The 21,698-nt window shown below is 34.0% G+C and overlaps 1 protein-coding gene across 1 annotated transcript in view; it reads right to left on the bottom strand.

Annotated features, from left to right (window-relative positions):
- Positions 1–21,698, bottom strand: part of Dach1 (dachshund family transcription factor 1) — a 378,258-nt gene that overhangs the window by 19,541 nt on the left and 337,019 nt on the right. The window contains exon 9 of the mRNA XM_013516960.1: positions 5,519–5,670. Within this exon, the coding sequence (XP_013372414.1) occupies positions 5,519–5,670 (152 nt within the window). The remainder of the gene's footprint in view (positions 1–5,518; positions 5,671–21,698) is intronic.

Here is a 21,698-nt window from a genome sequence, read left to right as displayed (position 1 = left end):
GTTGGCAGCTTCTACAAATCATCAGGACACCATTTGAACCATCCGTGATAATAATACTTTTGCATTTGTGTAACTTCTGTAGAATTTGCAGGTAGATGGTTTGCAAAAGATCATACTACATGCTGGACCTCATTTGGACATGTAATACCTAGTAAAATGCTGTGACAACAATGAGCATAGTAAAAGATAGAAGGTTTAAAATATGATCTTTTTCTCCAAGAGGAGTTTAGTTCTTAGCATAAGTGGGATACGAATAGCTGTAAAGAAAGTCATTTTAAATATTTCTCAATGAAAAGAGACATGAGTTGATTGGCCCTACGTTTGTTTTCCACAAGTGAAGCACGACAGTTTGTCATAATATACCAATATTTTTTTATTTTTTAAAATAGTTTATCTTGTAAACTAAATTACTTTCACAGAATGAGCTAATATTTTAAAGGTGCTACAGTAGATCTAGCAATGTTTCCACTATATCTATTGCTTAGAAAGTCTAAAAAAAACTGCATAAGAATATTTCAGGTAATACTGACATGAAATAAGCAAGATTTCCTAGCACGTTAGATTTATAAAAGAGGGAAAAGCTTACTTGGTTCTTGTTCATATTTTATGCAAATTTATTTCAGAACCAGATGATAAGGGTTCTTCAAGTGTCAAAGTTGTGTGACAAATTTGTGCTGAAGAATGTTTCTTTTAGTCAGAGTAAAACACCCTTCTTGAAGAAGTATTTGTGATTCATCCATTGTATCAAAAATAAACTTGTAGAGATTTAAAAAAAAAAGGTCCAGAAGGATAAGATGACTAAGATTACAGATGTGAGAGGTGAGTAAGCCAGTATCTGAACCACAGCCAATTACCCTTCGTTTTCTTTTCTATTAGTATTTCCCTATCGCTTTGGAGAATGTGAAGAAATTGTTTGCCGTGGAATCTGGAATTTTGTAGATTAAAAAAAATTGCTTCCCTTGGAATCTGGAATTTTGTAGATAAAACAATGACAGAATCAATTGGTGCATGGTCACAGAATTTCTTGTAATGAAAGATAGAACTGGGTGCAATCTAATGTTATGGTTATTATTCTTCAAAGGTGATCGATGACAAACTGCCTGTAAAAAAGCATTTTCAGGCATATACCTATCACCTGATTCATATAATATGGGTGGTAAAATGGCAACGTGGTCTCTGAAATCAGACTTCTTCTGAAATCCAGGCTGCACCAGCACTGTGTAACCATATCTCCTTCTGTATTATTCAATGGAAAATGGGTAACATAACCTACTGTACAGGTGATAAAAGAGATTCAGGCTAAAAGCGACATAATTACTGTAGACATTGGCACATTAAAATGGCTCCTTAGGTATTAATTCATACTATTATTGTTATGGGATACAATATAAAGGAAGAAATATGTAGTTCAGGTTTTAAAGAAGTTATTGCTCTTCTTTTCACAGTAAGATGTATTTACAATTTTGCATATATTTTAATGATTTTGTAGTCTTTTCAAAAATGGTACTGAGGGGCTGGGGATTTAGCTCGGCGGCAAAGCGCCTGCCTGGCAAGTGCAAGGTTGTGAGTTTGGTTCCCGGTACCGGAGAAAAACAAAAAAAACAAAAAAAAAAAAAAAATGGTAATGGGAAGAAAGAAGAAAAAACTACATGAGTATAATTGATAATAAAATCTTAGAATATAATACTAGTATATCTGATTGTAATTTACTCATATATTTTGAATCCAATGGTCTATTGGAGAGTGGGGTTTTCTCCTCACCTTTAGTCTACACGTATTTCAATAAAACTATACATTAATAATATACATGAATAAAATATTAATTTATATTAAAATGTACACAAATAGAGTACTGGTTTTGCCATTGAAATGTAAAGTAGGATAATCAGAGTGTTTCAGCACTAATATTGAGTGAAATTATTTCTTCATTTTATTCCTCCAACGCAGAAATAAAACTACTTCTTAGATACTGTAGTTAGATTAAGTCTATTTATTAAACCATAATGAATCAACCTGGAACTAACTTTTAGTGTGAGTTAACAACTCTTTTAGGTTGTCTTCTTTTTGTAGTTGTTAAGTACTTTGAAGACAAACTATAGTGAACCAAACCCCTACTATGTATCCCTGACAATAAATATCTTTGATTCTACTCTCATCCCTAATTAGATTTTATATTCTTTACTTTTTTACATTTACATTTTTACTTGTCTATTACTGTTTGAGTACTTGTAAGCCATCTAAAATAATTTTTGTGAAAAGACATATGAACAAAGTACATAATTGTTTCCAATCCTATCTTCCAATAGAGTCATGTAGTTTATGGCATGAAAACTCAAATTGAGAATAGTAGGTAGAATCCTTTGAGTGTGTTACACTGGTAGCCAGTATGTGAAGGTGTCTCATCTAGTTAATTAACACAAAATTTTTTTCTCATTAAGCCTCACAAATTATCCAAAGATGTTTGAATTAGAAAACCCATGATGAAAAATTGTTCCTAATGAAAAAAATCAAATAAAATTCCTTGTAAAATTTTCAAACACTCTTAAAACAAAAACTGAAATGTACTCATACCCCTCACTAGTATAAAATTATTATCCCTTACTGTAGCTATTCTTATATGTTACCACTTTTAATTTCTAACAGCTTCAAGTGCCAAGCAAAAGCTGCATAGCTCTACTAAGAAAAATTTGGCTAAAGAGAGACAGAGAGAGAAAAATGTTATTCTAATCCACTGCAGCATCTCTTGACTTAGTACAACTGTCTCACATGTTTTATGCATTTTTCAATCTATGTCTGGTTTTTAATATATAGCGTTATTATCTTATAAGTTAAATAATCTGATGCTGACAAATAAAAGGGGAGTAGAGCAAAGGGGAAAAATTTGAAATGTGTTCAGCACATGCACGAATTTCTTACTGTGAATGTAATTATTACGTACTCTAGGCATGTACTAATGAAAAGTCAAAATTAAAAGTAAAAATCTGGCCCCCAAATGTATATGTGTATGTGTATATACAAATATATATATATATGTTATTTTTCTATAGATCTTTAAACCATGAAGATATCATATTTATGAAAGTTGTTTTGACACAGCTTTCATGGAGGGAATATCTCTATTAATCCTAACAAATTTTATAATACATAATGGTCAAATTATATTATATCATCAAATTTAATTTTTTTACTATTAGAACATTATCTTGAAAGGTTTTGCCATTGATTCTAATTAAAAATAAACTGTTTTAAGGGAAATATGGAACTTTAAACTTATTATACAAGTATGTTACAACTTGACAGAGAAAGCAGAGAACCCTATTACATAGACTTGAAGCTGCAGAGGAAATTGAGGTAGGCAGACTGTAATTACCCCAATTAGAATTTAGACAGCAAGCACATTTATACTGTATGCCTAATAAGCCAGGGTCATGACTGTTTAAACATTCTGTACCATTCCTGGGATAGTACCATAGCTCAATAAATGTGGCAATAATAAGAATTAGCATCCATGACCTTTTGTAAAATGATGTGAAAACATTACTGACTGTGATTCAGTGTGTATGTGTGATTGCATATGTGTGTATATATACAATATAAATACAATATAAAATATACACAGTATATATACAATATAAAACAACAAGCAAACAGTTAAAGAGTATAGCAGATTTAGAGAAATTTCAATAAGTAAATTGTTTAAAATATGTGTATTTTAAAGCTAATGTTTAAATCTCTCTCCTTCACCCCTCTTTTTCTCTCTCCCTTTCCTTCCCTTCCTTATCCAGGGATTTTGCACTAAGCTATGTCCAGAGCCTTTTAAAAGTTTTTACATTTTTTACTCTTATTTTTTTATTTTGAGGCAGGGTCTCGGTAAGTAGTTAAGTTGCTCAGCCTGGACTCTGACTTGTGATACTTCTGCCACTGCCAGCATGTGTAAATCACGCAAATTTAAAAGGTTAAAATTTTTAAAAACAGTTAAATTTGTCCCTTTGGTAGCCAGTAAAAAGTGAATGTCATCATGCCTAGCTTGTTTTTCTTTCTATTGTTAAGAAATTTGAAATTATACGCCTAGTATTCCTAGTCTAAGCACGGTATTCCCAAACTATCAGTTTTCGACTTAAAGATGCGGTAGTCATAAAGGAGGCAAGGTTCCATATATAAACCCACCTTTCACATAAATGTGCTGGTTTACCAGATGAAATTGAACTTAAATTTTCACTGGTTTGGTTAAAGAGATTTTAGTTAGTGAAGATATACATACCTAGCCTTTTTTGTTTTATATAAGAATGTAAAATGCATTATTCTACTTTTTAGAATTTAAATTCAGAATGGTGAGGGATATTTCTGAAAATATTTAATTCTATGAAATAAAAAAAAATCACTAAAGTGTTACTTCACAAAAAAGAGTTATGAGGTGAAGTTTGGGGGAAAAGTCTTATTTTCTGTTCAAGTTATAATTAATTCCTTGGTCATAATTCAGTTTGGGTGACATCGATGAGTTGTTTCAATTACTGAGATATAAAACCTTAATATTGAATACAGTTCTGGAAACTCTAATTACATTAGCATTAAAAATGCCATATTAATAGATGGAAGATATGTTATATTAAAGGCCTTCTGTTATGTCCTTGGAGAGGTAAATAAAATTAATTACATTTCTACTGGGAAAAAGTTTAATATGGTAAGAAGTGTGTTCAGGAAAATATCACTCAGGAAGATGGTTGGAATAAAATTTTTTTATAAAGAATCTTATAACTACGGCATCTGTGTGCTGATGCCTATTCTAGCTACCCCAAATATGGTCAACTAGATTACAAAAATCTCCATCTGGGATCCACATGACCACTTCTTGTGTGGGCAAGAAAATTGTGTGTTCTTCTATCCCAAACACTCTTATTATCTTGGCTCCGTGCTCTGTGTTATTGTTAACTGTAAGTATTTTTGATTCATAATGTACTGTACGTAAAGTATACATCCTGAAGACCACATAGGAAATCCGTGGAAACTTTGGCATAGCTTTTTGAAGTCTATTCTTTGAAGAAACCCTATTAATTGAAACAAACTTATTTATGAAAGAAGTGATTTTTTTGGATTCTTTCATATTGAACATATTTTAAATAACTAAACATATCATTTCCTCGCTGGAAGTCCAACAGTTTAAAAATATCTAAATATTTACTAGAACTGGTGTGCCATCATTTAGTAAATCTGAAAAACTTTAACAGTAGTGCTTGTATCATTAGTAGGTAATAAAGGGAGCCTTTAGGCAGAATGCATTTTTAAATGCCGACGTCATTTTCATCTAAGTTTCATTATGATTTAATATACATATCTAAGCATTTCTAAGCCAATTTGAATAGTGTAGCAATTTTAAATGCTTAATTTCTGGAGAAAAACAAGCTTAATAGCTGGTTCAGTCTATCTCATGAGTGGATTAAATGGCATTGGATGAACTTGGAAAAGAAAACCTCCATCTGAGTATTCTATGTCCCTCTCTTGCAGACTGTACATAGCCCACCTGTATATTAGTCAGAAGAGTCTCTATGGAAGACAATCCATCAGGAAACAGAAAAGGAGACGGGAACCCCGGAGGCAGTGGTTGTCCATGCCCAGTTAGAGAAAGTTTGTCAAGGCTGTCTCTTGCGGTTGGTGTAGAAAGCGGGGTCTCATCTGTATGTGATTGAAACAAAAATATAGAACAAGTTACGCTTGTCTGTTTTTATTAGACCTCAGTAATGGCTTCCCTAGTGGTTTCCAGAACATTTATTGCAAATTGGTTCCTGCTATCAGGAGAAAATGCTTTCTGCTGAATTTTCTTTAATGAAAAAGCTGTGGAGATACAACAAGATAACATTAATGAGTAACTTTATAAGCCTTTTAAATGCAGTCTCTAATGAGACTGAGTTTACAGTGCTATAGAATCTTTTTAAAACAAATATTATCTCATATATAGTTGTGATAATATATTCAGGCTGACTTTATGGGCACCTTCCCAATTATCTCATTTTAGTTTGCTCTCTTTGGATTGACAAAAGAATATTTCTAGAGATTTATATAAGAGAAATGCTTTGTGTATCAGGATGTTTCTTAATTAATCCTTTTTATATCAATGATTTCTTCAAATATATTCTTAAGAAACTTAGAAAAAAATCTGCAATTAAAATCTTTTATTTCACATTGGTAAAGAAAAACTAGAATCCAAATATATTCTTTCTGAATAATACCTGAATTATTCATTCTCATTAGAGCTAAAGGTTTAATTCTTTTAAAAGTAGACATTGTTTATTTTGATATTGAAAAACTATAGCTTTTAAACATGAAAAAGGTCTGAAGAAAAAACAAACAGGTTACTACCATAACAGTATTTAGAAAATCACATTTTAAAACCCTCTTAGATAAATTAGTCTTTACCTTGTTGGTTGAATATTCTTCAGTATTTTAGCAACTTAGAATAATACCTGAATATAGATTCTTTACTCTCACAGTAAAGTATTTTTATTTAATTCATTATTATTTTGCCATTCTATAGTTTTTTTTAACTAAGTAAATACCAGGTATGGCTTGTTTTAGTTTATCATAATCATAGAGAAAAATTTATTCAGGGCAGAATTCTCAGTTTTATAAATATTTTCATATTTCACCCCAGGAAATTTAATCAGAGCAATGTATTTGCACAGTCCTGATAGTATCTCTCAATTTCACAAGTGGCTAAAAACTTCAGCACAGTTGTCTTATGCTTGTAATTTGATTCTGCTGCTCTCCTTGATCATTCTTTTATTTTTCAATGCAACACCCAAACACATAACACATTTTCCAATTACCATTCTCCGGGGCAGAAATATTATGGAAGCGGCCACACTTTCCTGTCTCTCACTAGTGTCAGAACAAGTTAAATTCATCTCCCTCACCTTCCCACATTCCTAGTTAATGAACCAAAAGGGAAGAGAGCTTGGGGAGGGAGGGGACAGACACAGGCCTCCCTTTAACTGCACTCCTGTCACGCTCACCCACTCCTGTGCAGTTTCTCCTCCCCACCCTCCTCAGGTAACTTACTGACACGACCTGAGGCAGGAGGGATGTACTCAAAAACAGACAAACAAACAAACAAACAAAAAGAATACAGTTAGCAACTAAAGAAGGACTCAGAGTGTTGTTATTTTTTTAATCACACTTGTCACCAGGGTTTAAGAAAGACTGCAGTGAGGGGTAGAGGTACCTGCTGGCTAATGTGAGCAAGGTGATCTTGGACACCATTTACCTAGCTATCATAAATTACTCCTCCAGACCAAGGCTGCTAGTGTTTTCTCATAATAGCTTTGAAAAAAGGCTTGTTAAACATCTATGTGCATGTGAAATTGTTTAAGAATGGAGGGCAGTATTTTTTGATCAGCATCACCTTAGCTGTCACATACTAAGGAAAATGTGGCTTAATAGATCATGGGACTAGTAATTGCTTGTCTCCTGAAAAAAAGGCATAGAACTAGATGACCACCTGAGGTTGTTTTTAGTCTTTGCATCTATGACTACACAATTATTAAAGACTATCCAACAAATAAAAAGAATCAGTGAACATATACATATGTATATGTATACGCACATTAGATTGTAAGTCCCACCATCCCATGACTATTTGATTTAACTGCAATGCATTTGTGTTAGAATGTATTTGCTTGTTATGCTAATTAAATCACTAAATCACACATTATATCAACATTTATGTAGTCAATATTTATTTAAAATTAATATTATGCTACATCTTAGACACAGAAGGTGAAAAACACAACCTGAAAGCTTCAAGAGTTTATGTAGACTTCAGTGAGCAATTGTTAACCAGCTCATTTTTGAAGTTAGCAAAATGTTTTACCTTCCATCATTATTCCTTTATATACTCTTCATTCCAGTAAAGGACAACGCTGTCCTGTATTTGTGTTTGTGTATGTGTGTGTGTGTGTGTGTGTGTGTGCATGAACATAGGCACAGTTTTTATGTTATTGTTTCAATGGAACATCAGTCCTCTTAGTTCCAGCACTGTGAGAGAGAACACTCACTGGGTAAAAATGTGTGTGATTCATTCATTCATTTATCATTGTACACAGTAATACTACATAAGGCCACTATAATTCAATATATAGGTAAGAAACAATCAAATTTAGGGCACAATGACCACTTAAAAATAAGATGAAAGGGATGATCCTTAAGATCGATACACACCTTTTAAAAGAAGACAAATAATTAAAGTTTAAACAAACCAAAAATATTCCTTTGGACATCAATATTCTACTAAGAAAAAGCTAGTCATTTTATGACAATTAACATCATCAGAAACCGTTTTTACTTCTTTGTACAAAGACTATAAGGTTGAGAATACAGTTCTCACTTTTTATATAAAAGTGACATTTGATATTCTAAATGCTCAAAGAAGATTAAGGCAAAACCTTTAGAGATCAAAAATTATGGCACTTTTGATGTCACATAATCTCCACTGACTTTAAAGTGTGAATAATTATGAAGCAAAAATTCACAAAACATCTTGTTTTAAATTGTTCTATCTTCATGTATTTTTAAAGTTAATCTTTAAAAGGAGGTTGGCTCAGCCCAGCAGGGTGGTGCACACTTGTAATCCCAACACTTGAGAGGCTGAGGCAGGAGGATTGCTAGAAGCGTTTTGGCCAGTATGAATTATACAGTGAGTTCAAGCACCACCTGAACTGTACAGTGAGACCTTGTCACTAAATAAATAAATTTGGCTCATCAGACACCCCAATTTTGGAATTATTATACCATTTGTCAATTTAATATATATTTTTGTTTGTATATTTTATTTTAAAGAACTGCAGACTAATTCTACAAAGTTGGAAGAGCTATACAAGCAATTCCTTTAGGTGCCTGTCATGAGTTGAATTTTGACCATCAAAATATATGTCCATGTCTAGTTACGGAAACCTGGTTACATCATATTATTTGGGGAAAAAAGGCCTTTCACATAAATAATTAAGAAACGAGATTAGGAAATCGCTCACCTCAGGATTTATTAATTCATAAGTGTTGTAAGGCAAAAGCACAGGGAGATTTTAAATAATAAGACACAAAGAAATGAAAGAGACATTTTGAAGAGGTAGGAACTAGACTACTGCTGCCCAAGTTAGGCAATGTAGACAGCCTCAAATGCTAGAAGAGACAAGCTAATGTTACTACTCTAGAGTTGTTATTCTTAAACACCTACAAAGACTAGTTATTAATTTTTATAGAGTCTCAAGGTTTAATTCTGTTACAACAAATACAGTGATTTTCTAAAAAAAAAAAATTTATTTTTTAACCAGAAAAAGTACTGATTAGAATCCTAACAACTATATCATAAAAATATATTGACATTTTAACCACATATAATCAATTTGAATAATAGATAAAAAAGAAGGTGTAAATGAAAGAAATATATTTTTTAAATTTTAAAACTCTAAGGGTGAAAAAGTGATATTTTATCCTCATCACAGTATCTCACAATTCTACTCATATTTAAGTCACTTTTTAATAAGTGACCATCAGTAAGATTGATAACTCTGTAAGACAAGCTTTTCTCCCCCTCCAATCTTATCACGCATAACAATTTAGCAGGATATCCTAAGGAACAACGATGTTTAAAAAAATAATGAGCCTCTACTTTTAAAATGTTTTCTTTCCTGTTAATAAAATCAAACTCAGTTGTTATTTTCATAACTAATCCCTTTGGGTTTGAATTACATATTCTTTCTTGTGTGCATCTCTGTGTGTGTGTGTGTGTGTGTGTGTGTGTGTGTGTCTGTATCTGTGTGTGTTGATTTCTAATGTCTTTTATCACATTGTAAATTCCAAGTGGAACAATACTCACTATTAGAAAGTTATTCATTTTAAGGGGATTCATAACTATTCATCTCAATGTGAAAGTCTCCAAATTATATCTTTACAAGAGTTTGGGAATTTGTATGGAGTTAAAAAATTGACAAAAATTCTGGAGAATATGGTACTTTACATTCAGAAGTGGATAATTCTTTATCAAAAAGATGAATGTTTCTTGGTTGTTTTAATACATCTGCATTGCAAATGTGTAAAAAGATACATTTCTGCTTTTTTTCAAAGACTCATCAGCCAAGATTTCAATTGGAGTAGAGGCATGAATAATCTACCAATTAAGGATTTGTGCTTATGAAAAAATTTGAATACCGTATCTATACATAAGACACAGACATTTAAACTGAGCTCAATTATAACTTGAATACTGGTTCAGTCCTACTTTATGCACTATGAGTTTAATTTGACAAAAGACCTGAAAGCAAATTTGAATGATCAGAGCCCAAAATTTAATCTTAGGTCTGAAAATACCACAGAATTTTTTTCTATTTTCACTTGAGCAAAGAAGGAATTCTTACAAATGAGGAAACATTACATTCAGATTCACATGACTTTTATGTATTTTCCAATGTGTATAAAATATGTAGAGGTGCTTTACAATAAGACTTATTTCACTTTGGGTTTGAATTACATATTACATATTACATATTTGACTTTAAGCTTTCTTCAAATTATTGATTTAATATTATTACAAAAGTTTTAATAAAATTGGCAATGTAATCTTAGATGTGAATCACCTATGGCAATTTGAAGAACAAACAGTGCTAGATTCTGCAAGTATGCACTCTGATCAGGGGTCTGCAAAGTTCTGGCAAATAGTAGAGCAACAGAGCTATCTCTTTACATGACACATACTAGATTTATTTATCAAAAAGAGAAGTAAAAGCTAGACTATAAAAGAACTCAAAAAATTAAACTCCCCCTAATTTAAAGACCCAACCCAAAAATGGGCATCTGAAATGAACAGACACATCTCAAATGAAGAAGTGCAAATGGTCAATAAATACAGGGAAAGATGTTCAACACTGATGGCCATTCAAGAAATGCAATTTAAAACAACACTGAGTTTCCATCTCATCCCATAAACAGTGGCTAGAATAATGAAATCAACCATTAACAAATGCTAATGAGGCTGTGGAGGCACAAGGAACACTATTTCACTTTTGGTGGAAATGTAAAGTAGTACAGAAACCAGTATGGAGCATTCCACAAAAACTAAGACCAGAAATTCCACTTGACACAGCTATTCACATTCTAGGTATCTTCCCCAAAGAGTTAAGGTCCCATACTACAATGCTACATGCCTGCCCATGTTTATACCAGCACAGTTTATAACAGCTAAATCTTAGAAACAGCCCATATGCCCGCCAGCAGATAAATGGATAAAGAAAATGTGGTATTTATATTCAGTGGAGTGCTACTCTGCCATAAAGAAAATTAAATTTGAGACATTTGTAGGAAAATGGATGCACCTTGATCCCATACTGTTAAGTGAGATAAATCAGTCACATGAGTTTAAATATCACATGGTTTCTCTTATGGGAGAAACCTGGAATGTGAATAAAGACCAAAATAAAAGAGAACTTAGGAAGTAGAAAGATCTTTTTCAAATGGGAAGAGGAAGAAGGGATGGAGGCAGAGAGGAGGGAAGGCAGGAAAAAAGGATTTTTAAAAATAGTTGAGAAAAAATGGATATGGAGCTTTTGCAAATGCAAAGGGGAAGAAGAGTTAGAAAGATTCAGGATGCGGGAAAGGGGAGGTGACGGAAAAGAATTAAAATATGTAGATGTAGAAACTCCTCTTGGTAGACTTAATCATGTAGTACAAACATGTATCACTAAGAAAAGAAAGATGATTACGATTTCAAAGGATTATAGTTTATATCAATCAGATTATATTTGTGAAAGTACTTTATGAAATATTACAATAAAGCATATAATGAAATTTTAACTGAAATATACATTTTGGCCAATAGAATGATTAATCAAATCTCTTATAAATTTCATTTTGGAAACTTGGTCTCCATGTGGCACTGAGGAAACCCTTTATTTCGTGTGATAGGCCTGTGGTTTCTGTATTCTTTCTTTCTGATAGCGCTGGTAATAAAAATGCATCATGGTGATAACAGAATTATTTCTCTATACAGCAGTTACTTTGTATAAGCTAAACCTGGGTTAGCTTGGTGAACAGTAAACATTAACTGTGCTAGAAATAAATTGAAAAAGGGCTAAGGCTATGAACTAGTATATCAGTTTTTCTTTAAGAGCAGAAACTGGAGGAAATTTGTGTTGACTTATTTAGAAAAGTATAGATATCATAGAAATAGAGGAGGAGGTACTTTAAAAACACTTAAAAGATTTTGTGGATATATATCAAACAGCACTAGGACTTTGGATTTTGAGTTTGGGAGAATAAAGGTAAAACCTATGCAAGGTCTATGTTTGCAGATGCAGGAGATTTTCTTAAAAAATACACCAAGCTTGTAATTTTACTTAATGTGATTCATAAAATATTCACTGCGTGCTTATTACAACTACCATTGCAGACATATATGCAAATACCATCTGGATAGTTCACCTTTAAGAAGCGGATGAAAGTTGGGGGCTACTACTTAGATGAAGAGAGAACATACTTGTACTTTCAGCCACCCCACATGGTGTAAGCTTCTCCTAACTTCTGAAGAAAAAATATGTGAATGAAGTCAAGGAGGCAAAAACTGGAGGAATGCACAAATGCAAAGTTTGTTCCCATCTTAAGTTATACCATGTGCAGGGGCTGGGGATTTAGCTCAGCGGTACAGTGCCTGACCCGCAGTGCAAGGCCGTGAGTTGGATCCCTGGTACCGGGAAAAAAAAAAAAAAAGTTATACCACATGGATATAAAAGTAAAAAATATATTCATCTTGGAGAACCACTCTTAATTACAAGACAATTTCACAGATATTATCCTGAGTTAGGAGGATGCTGTAGGAATAAGGTGTGTGTGTTACTGAGGATTAAACCCAGGATTTTTGCATAGAGATTCATCCCCAACCCCCAGCTTCCCTATTTTTAATTTTAAGATGAGATCTCACTAATTCACTGAATTGCCTAGCCTGGGCTCAAACTTGCAGTCCTTCTACCTCTGCCTCCCAGAATGCTGGGATTATAGTGCTGGAATTATGTGCCATCATACATGGCTAGGAAGATATATTTTGAAGCATGCAATTACAATCTAAGTAAAGGTATGTACCAAAAGAATGATTTAAATGACATCTAGTTATTACTCAGAAAAAATAAAGAAATTATATTTGGGTTACATGAGAGAGACAGAAGAACTGAGGAAACCAAGCAGGTTTGAGTGAGGAAACCAGGCAGGGATAACAGCTCAAAGAAATGAGGAACTCTAATCATTCCAATAAACAGTAATTGGAAAAACATATTTTCTGCCACTACTCTCAAAACAGAGTCTTGAATTTCTAGTTTTTCTGTATATGTTTTAGAGGTTTCTGTGTGAAGAAAATTCTGGGATGAAGTTGTACTCTAATATTTCTAAACTCGGCGCTGACTGAAAATTCATCTGAGAAGATAATTAAGAAGACTTAAGAACCACTCAGGTATTTGTGTATACCTTTTTTATTCCTTCCAAAACTTGAGATTTCTTGTTAAAGGTAGAATAACATCTAGCGCATGTGCACACACACACACACACACACACACACACACACACACACACACACACAATTCAGTCGACCTAATTTTCAAAAGTTTTGGGTAGCTTTGATCTCTGCTTCTTTCTTAAGGTAACAAGTGTTTCAAAAAGAGCTGGAATAGCTTACGTTGAAAAGATCCACTTGATTGACCTTTCTGTCTATTCTATGACCCTGTAGGTTCAGCCTTACTGCTGATACTGCATGTGAATATGGAAAAGCATTTATTGAAAGCTGCATAACAGACACGGTTATATTTCCTTGGCTGATGTTTTGCATATCTGCACAGTAGGGCCATTAAGGGTTCTAAGAGCACAAGGGAAACAATCATAACATTTGTTTTTAGATGACTGACTCAGGACATGTACACCAGGCTTTATATAGAAACTGTTTTTGTTTTATTAAGGGACTGTTTGCCTGTTAGTGATAACATCATTAAAAATAAATGAAAGGGGGCTGGTAAAATGCTTCCCAAAAGCAGAAACCTAATTAAAGGTGATATGCCTGCTACAAGGCTTTTTTCAGGACTCAGAAATAGAACAAGGTTAGTTCTTTCTCATTTTATAAGGCCCAAAGAAGACCTCACAGTAAAACATCATTTCTGATCTAATTTTCTATTTCTGTGTACTTTAATAATCTACTTTACAGTCTGCGCTCGCCCATAGAAAGTGAACTAGTTTTATTTCTACAGATAGCTTCTTCATCATGTCATGCCACATAAAAAGAAAATCTGATGGTTCAGCTCAAACAAAAAATGCACTCTCCTTTTAAAACAAATTGTATAGGTTGTAATATGTGCAGTAATAGTAGTTGAATAATGCACACATAAACATTTTGTAGCCCTAAAGACCACTTGTGAAAGCTTAAATCTCCAAATCATAGTTTATAATTTCAGATAAAAAGTAAACTCTTTCATTTTCAGGGGTGGAGTTACTCTAATTTCATGGATGGTGGAAAAAGCAGGAAACTGCATTCCCTTGATAACTCTGCCCTTATTGTGCTGTGACCTTGGCCAATTTACTTAAATTTACATCTGCCAAAAATGAGTTTCTGACATGTGCTTTGAGATTTTTTTCTGTGAGGTTGGGGGAGTGTCCCATAATCCAAGGCCTTTTCAAAATTAATATTGCTGTAAAAGTAAATCAAAAGGGAGGAGAATCCGGGAGCACCATTGCAGGGTGCTAGGGTGCGATAATCCTGTTTTTTTGTCACTGCTTCACCGTTCTAATTCATTTAGGAATGTTCAAACAGAAGATGAGTACTATTGCTAAGTGAGCAAAACAGAACACCTCCCAAATGATTTCCTTAAAATATAAAATAGCTCTTGAGTACTGGATTATTTAAACTGTTTTCCCCAGGAGTTTTAGGCTAAAATTTTCATGGAATTTAAAACAATTATTTTTAGAAGCCACTTGGTCTATACTCTTCAGTTTTTCAGAGGAAACAAGTAAATTAAGTGATTGACTCAAAACTTTTCAAACCAAAATTTGTAGATTCTCAGGTATTTTTCATTAAATGTTATAGTGTCTAGCAAAAGGAAATACAAGGGAGAACATTTTGCATGACTCTGAAAATAAACATACCCATAAATATACATACACGCATATATGATAACTACGAAGCCTAAGTAGGTATGTAATAAGTATTCTGGGAATTCAGAATGATAAAGACAATGTTTGTTATTTGAGGAAATGTATCTCTATTTTTAAAGTTTACATTCTGAAAATACACAAAGGAAAAAATTTGATGAAAGCATAACGAAAAGTGGAAAAGATAAAAAATTAAATGTTTTGGATTTGTTTCAAAATTATGGAGGGGAGAAATAGTAGAAGAATCAAGAAACAAGATTGGTCTTAAGTAGATCATTGTTAAAGCTGAATGGTGGTTATAGGGGTTGATTACCCTGTTCTAATTTTATGTATATTTGAAATTGTGTATTATAAAAAATAGAAAAGTGATGCTATTCTGTAAAGATTCTCTGAAGTCATTCATCTTTCAAAGAGGCAGCAACACTGATACGACGATCATCATCATCATTATGACCCAAATAGCTGGCACAGATTGGCTACTTCTTATGGGCACAAAGCTATGTTCTAAACATTCTACACACATTGACTCATTTCATCCCCACCACATTTCCGTTAGATTGTTACTAGTGTTATCCTCATTTCACACAGGAGTAGCTAGAAATAAAAAAAAAAAAAAAAGGTTCCCTTGTGACAGTAAATCAGCTATAGTAAAGACAACAGCCTGGATTTCAACTCAGATAGCCTTGCTTTAGAGCACCAGGAAATATAAATACAAAATATTCATATGCATTTCAAAAATATATGGTGTATGTGTGTTCAGATAGGTAAAGAAATAATTACTTAAAAATTATCTTAGGGAGAAAATATATAGAAATTTTCAATTTCACTTCTGTTCTTGTTTAAAAATGGACCTACTCCTTAAAATCCAGCCAATGGACTTCTTAAATAGTCAGTGTCTGCTCAAACTATCTAATTCCACTGACACATATGGTCACTTATTCCTTAAGGTACCCATCCCAGAAACAAAGCTCCAGTATCTCCTTAAATGGAATTAGAGAACTCAAACCATGAGTATCATATACATTTAATAATACGAAAAAATTAAGTAGTCTATGCAGAAAATCCTCCAGAAATTTCTCTACAGTATAGTTTTAACAAATGTCATGGTATCAACAAAGTTTGTACTTCCCTTGTGACAGATAGTCAGCCTTCAGAGTATCACTTTTACATTGATAGCTGCATTCAGTGGAGTAAATTATAAAGCTCACTTAAAGATTATTAAAAAAAAAGAAATAGAACTACTGACCAAGACATTCACTACAGAAAGGACAGATCTCTTGACTTACCCACTTTTCCACTAAACCCTCAATATTGCTATGTATCTTTTGCACTTGTGCCAATATAGTTTCTCCTGAATTTCCTTATTCTGAACTCCTAACCACGAGTTTGCCTCATTTTCCAGTGCAAAAACTGTACTGAGCTTTTCAAATCATTCTCCTCCATGTCAGACCTTACTTTTGCCCGAACTGCCCTCGTATGCCCCCTCCCAGCTCTGAGTTTCTGCAGTACTTGCTTACTGCTCTGCTCTGACAGCAAGCGGCAGGCTGCAGGTGTACTGCCCAAGCTAGACATCAGCTTGCTGGTCCAAAAGAATTCATTTATATAAGTCTGATAATTTGCTAAGTAGAATGACTCATTCAATGCACAGGTGTGCTTTAATAAATCCTTCACTTGCACCTCCCCTCACCACAAGCTCGAGAGAGAGCAGCACGGTATGTGAATGTGAAAATTCTCTTGAGGTCAAACTCAGTAACTCTACATCTCAGCTGCCCTAGCTTGAAACAATTAAATTTTACCCATCCCACTCACAACAAATTACTGGAAGTATTTCAAATAATCTAAGTCATCGAAAACTGTCATTAAGCAAATCCACTGAAATGTTTCTTTCTTTCAGAGTGTTTAATATAAAAACTTCGAGGGAAGGAACTCTGTGTCTTGTTTCCTGGTATCACCTCCATGCCTAGCAAGAGTTTTTTTTTTTTATTATGGATTGGTTGATTATCTCATGTAATTTATTTCCAAGCGTAGTGAATTAATAAATTGAATTAATAAACAAAGCCCTTCCTTTGTTCTAATCACAAAATAGATCATTTTCAGCTAGGTTTAGTTTACATTTCAAGTTTGTTAAGTCGGAATGAATGATAAGGTATGTAATAAAGAATGCCTCTGTTTTCAGTTTCCACTTTAGAAATGTGAATCCAGCATATAAAGTTATTTATAAGAGATAAAATTGAAATTTTAAAATATCAATCTTTTCAAGTTAAATGCATTTACTATCCCCATGTACTGAAAAGAACTAGTGAGTGTATGCATATTATATTAAGGTTTAATTCATCTATCAAAAGTTCCTGTTAGCTGTTGTGGACAGTAGTAGGTTTGCCGTGACAGAGCGTGTGTTGTGCCTGCAAAGCAGGTAAGCATCTCATCAGAAATATTACTGAAATTATTCCCAAGATATTGACAGGAGGTTAAATTAAGTGACCTTTATATCCCTTTTACCTATTGAGATTTTATGTCTTTTTCCTTTAAAACTAACTGCTTTATAACACGGTAATATAAAAATGCAAAGGAGAGCACTAATTTTTAGGATTTAGGGAAATATAAAAAGTTAGGAGTGTATGTTTATGTCATTGTCAGCACTTTTCCCTTGGCGAAAAGAGGATTCTTAAATGGCACAGCTGCTATTTTGCAACTCTCAGAGCATAAAACACAATGTAAATTCTTTAGTCTTTACTATATATAAGTTTTAAAAATCTACCTTCCAAGTTATAACCATTCATTCACTGTAGCACACAAAAATGATGGCAGATGGATAAAACTACAGTTACTAGAATTTTAGTGTGCTACATTATGACAACTATATCTGTTGTCTCAAAAATTAATACAGAAATGAGAAATCTTGCTTAAATTTTCCTTATCACAAGTTTTAAATTTCACTTGGACAAATTGTTTTTGGAAGTTTTAAAATTGCTTTAAAATTCAAATTAAATAAACTATCAAGCTATTTGTTTTCATTGAAGTAATTTCTGTTGTTTTTCTAGTTTGCACTCTATGTATTCCAACCTGTATGCCTCACATACATTTTGAGGATTTTTTTAATCATGCAGAAATTATGCATTTGAGGTAGAAAATGTAGCATCATTGAAGAATCTCACTTGGAAAGGCAGAGGAAGTAAGGAGGGGCAGCGTGGATAAAAATTCCTGAATGGTTAGTGGAGAAGGTAGAAGAGTAAGGTCCATGCCTCTGCAAGCTCATGCAGGGCCTGGCTGAGAGGGTGTGGCCCATGATAATTGGGACCAGGCTGTCTATGACTTCTAACCTTGCAGAAATGGCAGTTTTAGTTGGGCATGTCTCATGACGCGGTAGAACTATTTCAATCTTATGTGAGCTGTTCATGCGCATGGTATATTCAGTTCATACCATGCCAGCATTATTACCACATCCAATGTTTCCTTGTATATGCACCCCTCCCCCTCACTGAACTACAAACTCTTTAAGATTCCTCTCTGTATTCTTGGATATTGTATTCCTTGTACTGTGAATGGTGACTGGTATTTACGAGGTTCTCAAAGAACATGTGTAAAGTAAAGTAATAGATTTCTAAAAAGTACTTCCGAGTGAGATACATTAGTCTCAGACTATCTTCATGCATTTAGTTTTCTTTTACAGAGAAATGTCAAGTTTATAAACATATCTGTCAAAGAAGCATCTTAACAATATAGTAGATATGTTAATATAGACAAAATAGCCTAATAAAGGCTAATGCATTTGACAAATTTCTAAGCAATGTGTGCTTGTGCACACACACACGGCTTGATAAGTATATAGGTACAGATAGGTATACAGGCATGTATATCTGTTATATTTAGTTAATTGAGTGACTATTCCATGTTTCAATTATTAATTTACTTTTTGGGGGTGGGGGATTTGACAGGGTCAAGCTATGTAGTTCAGGCTGGACTTGCGCTTACTATGTAGCCCAAGCTGACCTCAAATTTGTGGTGATCCTCCTGCGTCAGCCTCCCGAGGGCTGGGATTACAGGTGTACACTACCGTGCCCAGTATTATTTTACTTTAATACTACCACTAGAAGGTTTAGATGAAGAAACAAGAAGTTCATTATTCAAGGAAGTAAAAGATCTTTCATTGCTTTTTTGTCTTTGTATAGTATAATTTCACAAGAATGTAAACATCAGATAAAACCTTGAAGTTTTACTTTTACTTCTGTTATCTATTACCTTCATTTTACTTTTTTTTTTTTTTCAGTACTGGGAATCTAACTCACAACCTTGCCCTTGCCAGACAGGCGCTGTGCCACTGAGCTGAATCCCCAGCCCCTATTACCTCCATTTTAATCTAAGGACTTTAAGACTAATAAATTGTACGTAGCATATACATTAAAATACAATCTCATATAATGACAATACCAGTGGGATTTGAGAACGATTAAAATTTTCATTCTTACGATAAAATGATTCATCCTCTAAAAAGCAAACCAAATGTATAAGTTTTTTCCCTGTACTTCTTTGATAAACACGAAAAGCTCATATTGCCTTTTAATGTTATTTTACATTAGAAAAATTTAGTGCCTAGCATAACAACAACCTAAAAAAGAAGATATTATTTCTTTCAATAATAAAACTATTTTCACAACTGCTAAATTTAATGGTAAATTTGTTTAGGGACTTTTTATGAAACCAAATGAATCCAGAAATATGAATTTATTTTGTTCTGCCAAGTGGTTCGGTTGGCAAATTACACAAATTAGAAATTGTTCACTGTAGAAATACTCATGGATAAATAACAAATGCAACACAGTACTATAAACACTCTAACAAAGATAAGACAGGAAAAAAAACCTGAGTGCAGAGTGAAGTATAGTCAGAATATAGCCAATTGGCATGACTAAGGTCTTAATATATGGGGACAGGAAATACTTTCAGAAATAAAATTGTGTAAGATTCTCAAACTTGTTATGGTTTGGATTTTAAACTTCCTTCAGGAGGTCATGTGTTGAAGGCCTGGTCACCTGGCTGTGGAACTACTGGGGGGTTGAAGAACTTCTAAGAAGTGGGGTCTATGGGAAGGAAGGAAGGTCAGTGGGAGGATCTGGTTGAAGGGGATATGGTCCCCTCTTCTCATGGCTGTACTGAGGTAAGCAACTTTGCTCTGCCATATATTCCCCACCATAATGCTCTGGCTCTCCACCAGCCCAAAATGATAAGAGTAAGCTATTATGGATTGAAATCTCTCACATTGTGAGCCACAGTAAATCTTTTCTCCTTATAACCTGATTATCTTATCTATTTTGTCAGTGATGGAGTGACCACTAATACTACTACATCCACTTTATTGATTTAAAAAGCATGTAGCAAATTAGTAAAGCACAATCCTGGGTATACCTGGGTGGGTCTTGAAAGAGTGGTCCTGGGTACTTTATATGGTTCCTTACTCTTCCTTCTCTGTTATTTTTTCACTTCTCTGCTTCTTGAGTCCCATGAACTAAGAAGTTTGGCTCCACCACAGCTACCAGATTTCTGCCTTGGAGCCTGCCTACATATACTTAGTTGCCTGAAATCTTGAGCTAAACCAAATGTTTCCTTCTTTCAATGTTAGGTGTGCAATATTGGGACCCAGTGGTGGGAAAACTGACTAATAAAGAAAATTTGTCAGAGAAGTGAAGTAGTTCTTGTGACTCTACCTGACCATGTGGTTCAGAGCCTTTGGGAAATGTTTGTGGAAGGAGTTTAGAAAGGTTTGGAGAGGCAACCTAGAGAAGCTTTTGAATGTACCAAACAGTCTAATGGGTGAGCCTGGTCAGATTTCAGATGATAATGTTGAAAAGAATGTAGACAGTTAAACTCAGACTCACAATATTTCAGTTGAGAACAAGGACTCTTTTGTAATTGGACTAGAGGTCATAAATGTTACACTCTGGCATAAAATTTGTCTACATGTTGCCCATGTTCTAAGACTTTGTAAGAGATGCATTAAGGATAAGGATGAACTATTATAACAGAGAAAATTTCAAGACAGCCCAACATTCAGGCTGTGGCCTGGATAACTTTGGCTGCATTTTTAGTTACATTTATAATGAAAATTGGAGGCAAAATGGAAAGCAGAGAAATTATAAAATGTATATTTTGGCTGAGGCAAAACTGTGTATAAAATTCAAGCCAAAGGATGTGCGGCTGCTAAAGAGATTAGCACCACTAAAAGAAAACCAAATACTTTGCCCAGGGAGGATAGGAAGAAAGATGCCTTGAGAGATGCTTTCAAGGAATTAGCAAGACCCCACCACTGCAGATTCAAGGGTATAAATGTATAGAGCTTTCCTTTGAAAAGAGAGGTTCTACCTAAGAGGCCCCATGGGCCATGCCCTCGATGCAAAGGAGACCACTGGAGATCGGTCTGCCCTCTGAAGTGGAGGCCCCAGAGCTCAGACCCATGCTCCCAGTTAGTCCAACAGGAATGAGAGGGCTTGAGGCATGGTCTGCCTTCTCCCTCTGGCCAGACCGTCATCTCCATCGAGGAG

This window comes from Chinchilla lanigera, unplaced genomic scaffold, assembly GCF_000276665.1.
Source record: "Chinchilla lanigera isolate Chin_1 unplaced genomic scaffold, ChiLan1.0 scaffold00003, whole genome shotgun sequence".
Lineage (NCBI taxonomy): Eukaryota > Metazoa > Chordata > Mammalia > Rodentia > Chinchillidae > Chinchilla > Chinchilla lanigera.
The sequence above is the reverse complement of the archived record's forward strand: the minus strand, read 5'-3'. Positions and strand labels throughout refer to the sequence as shown.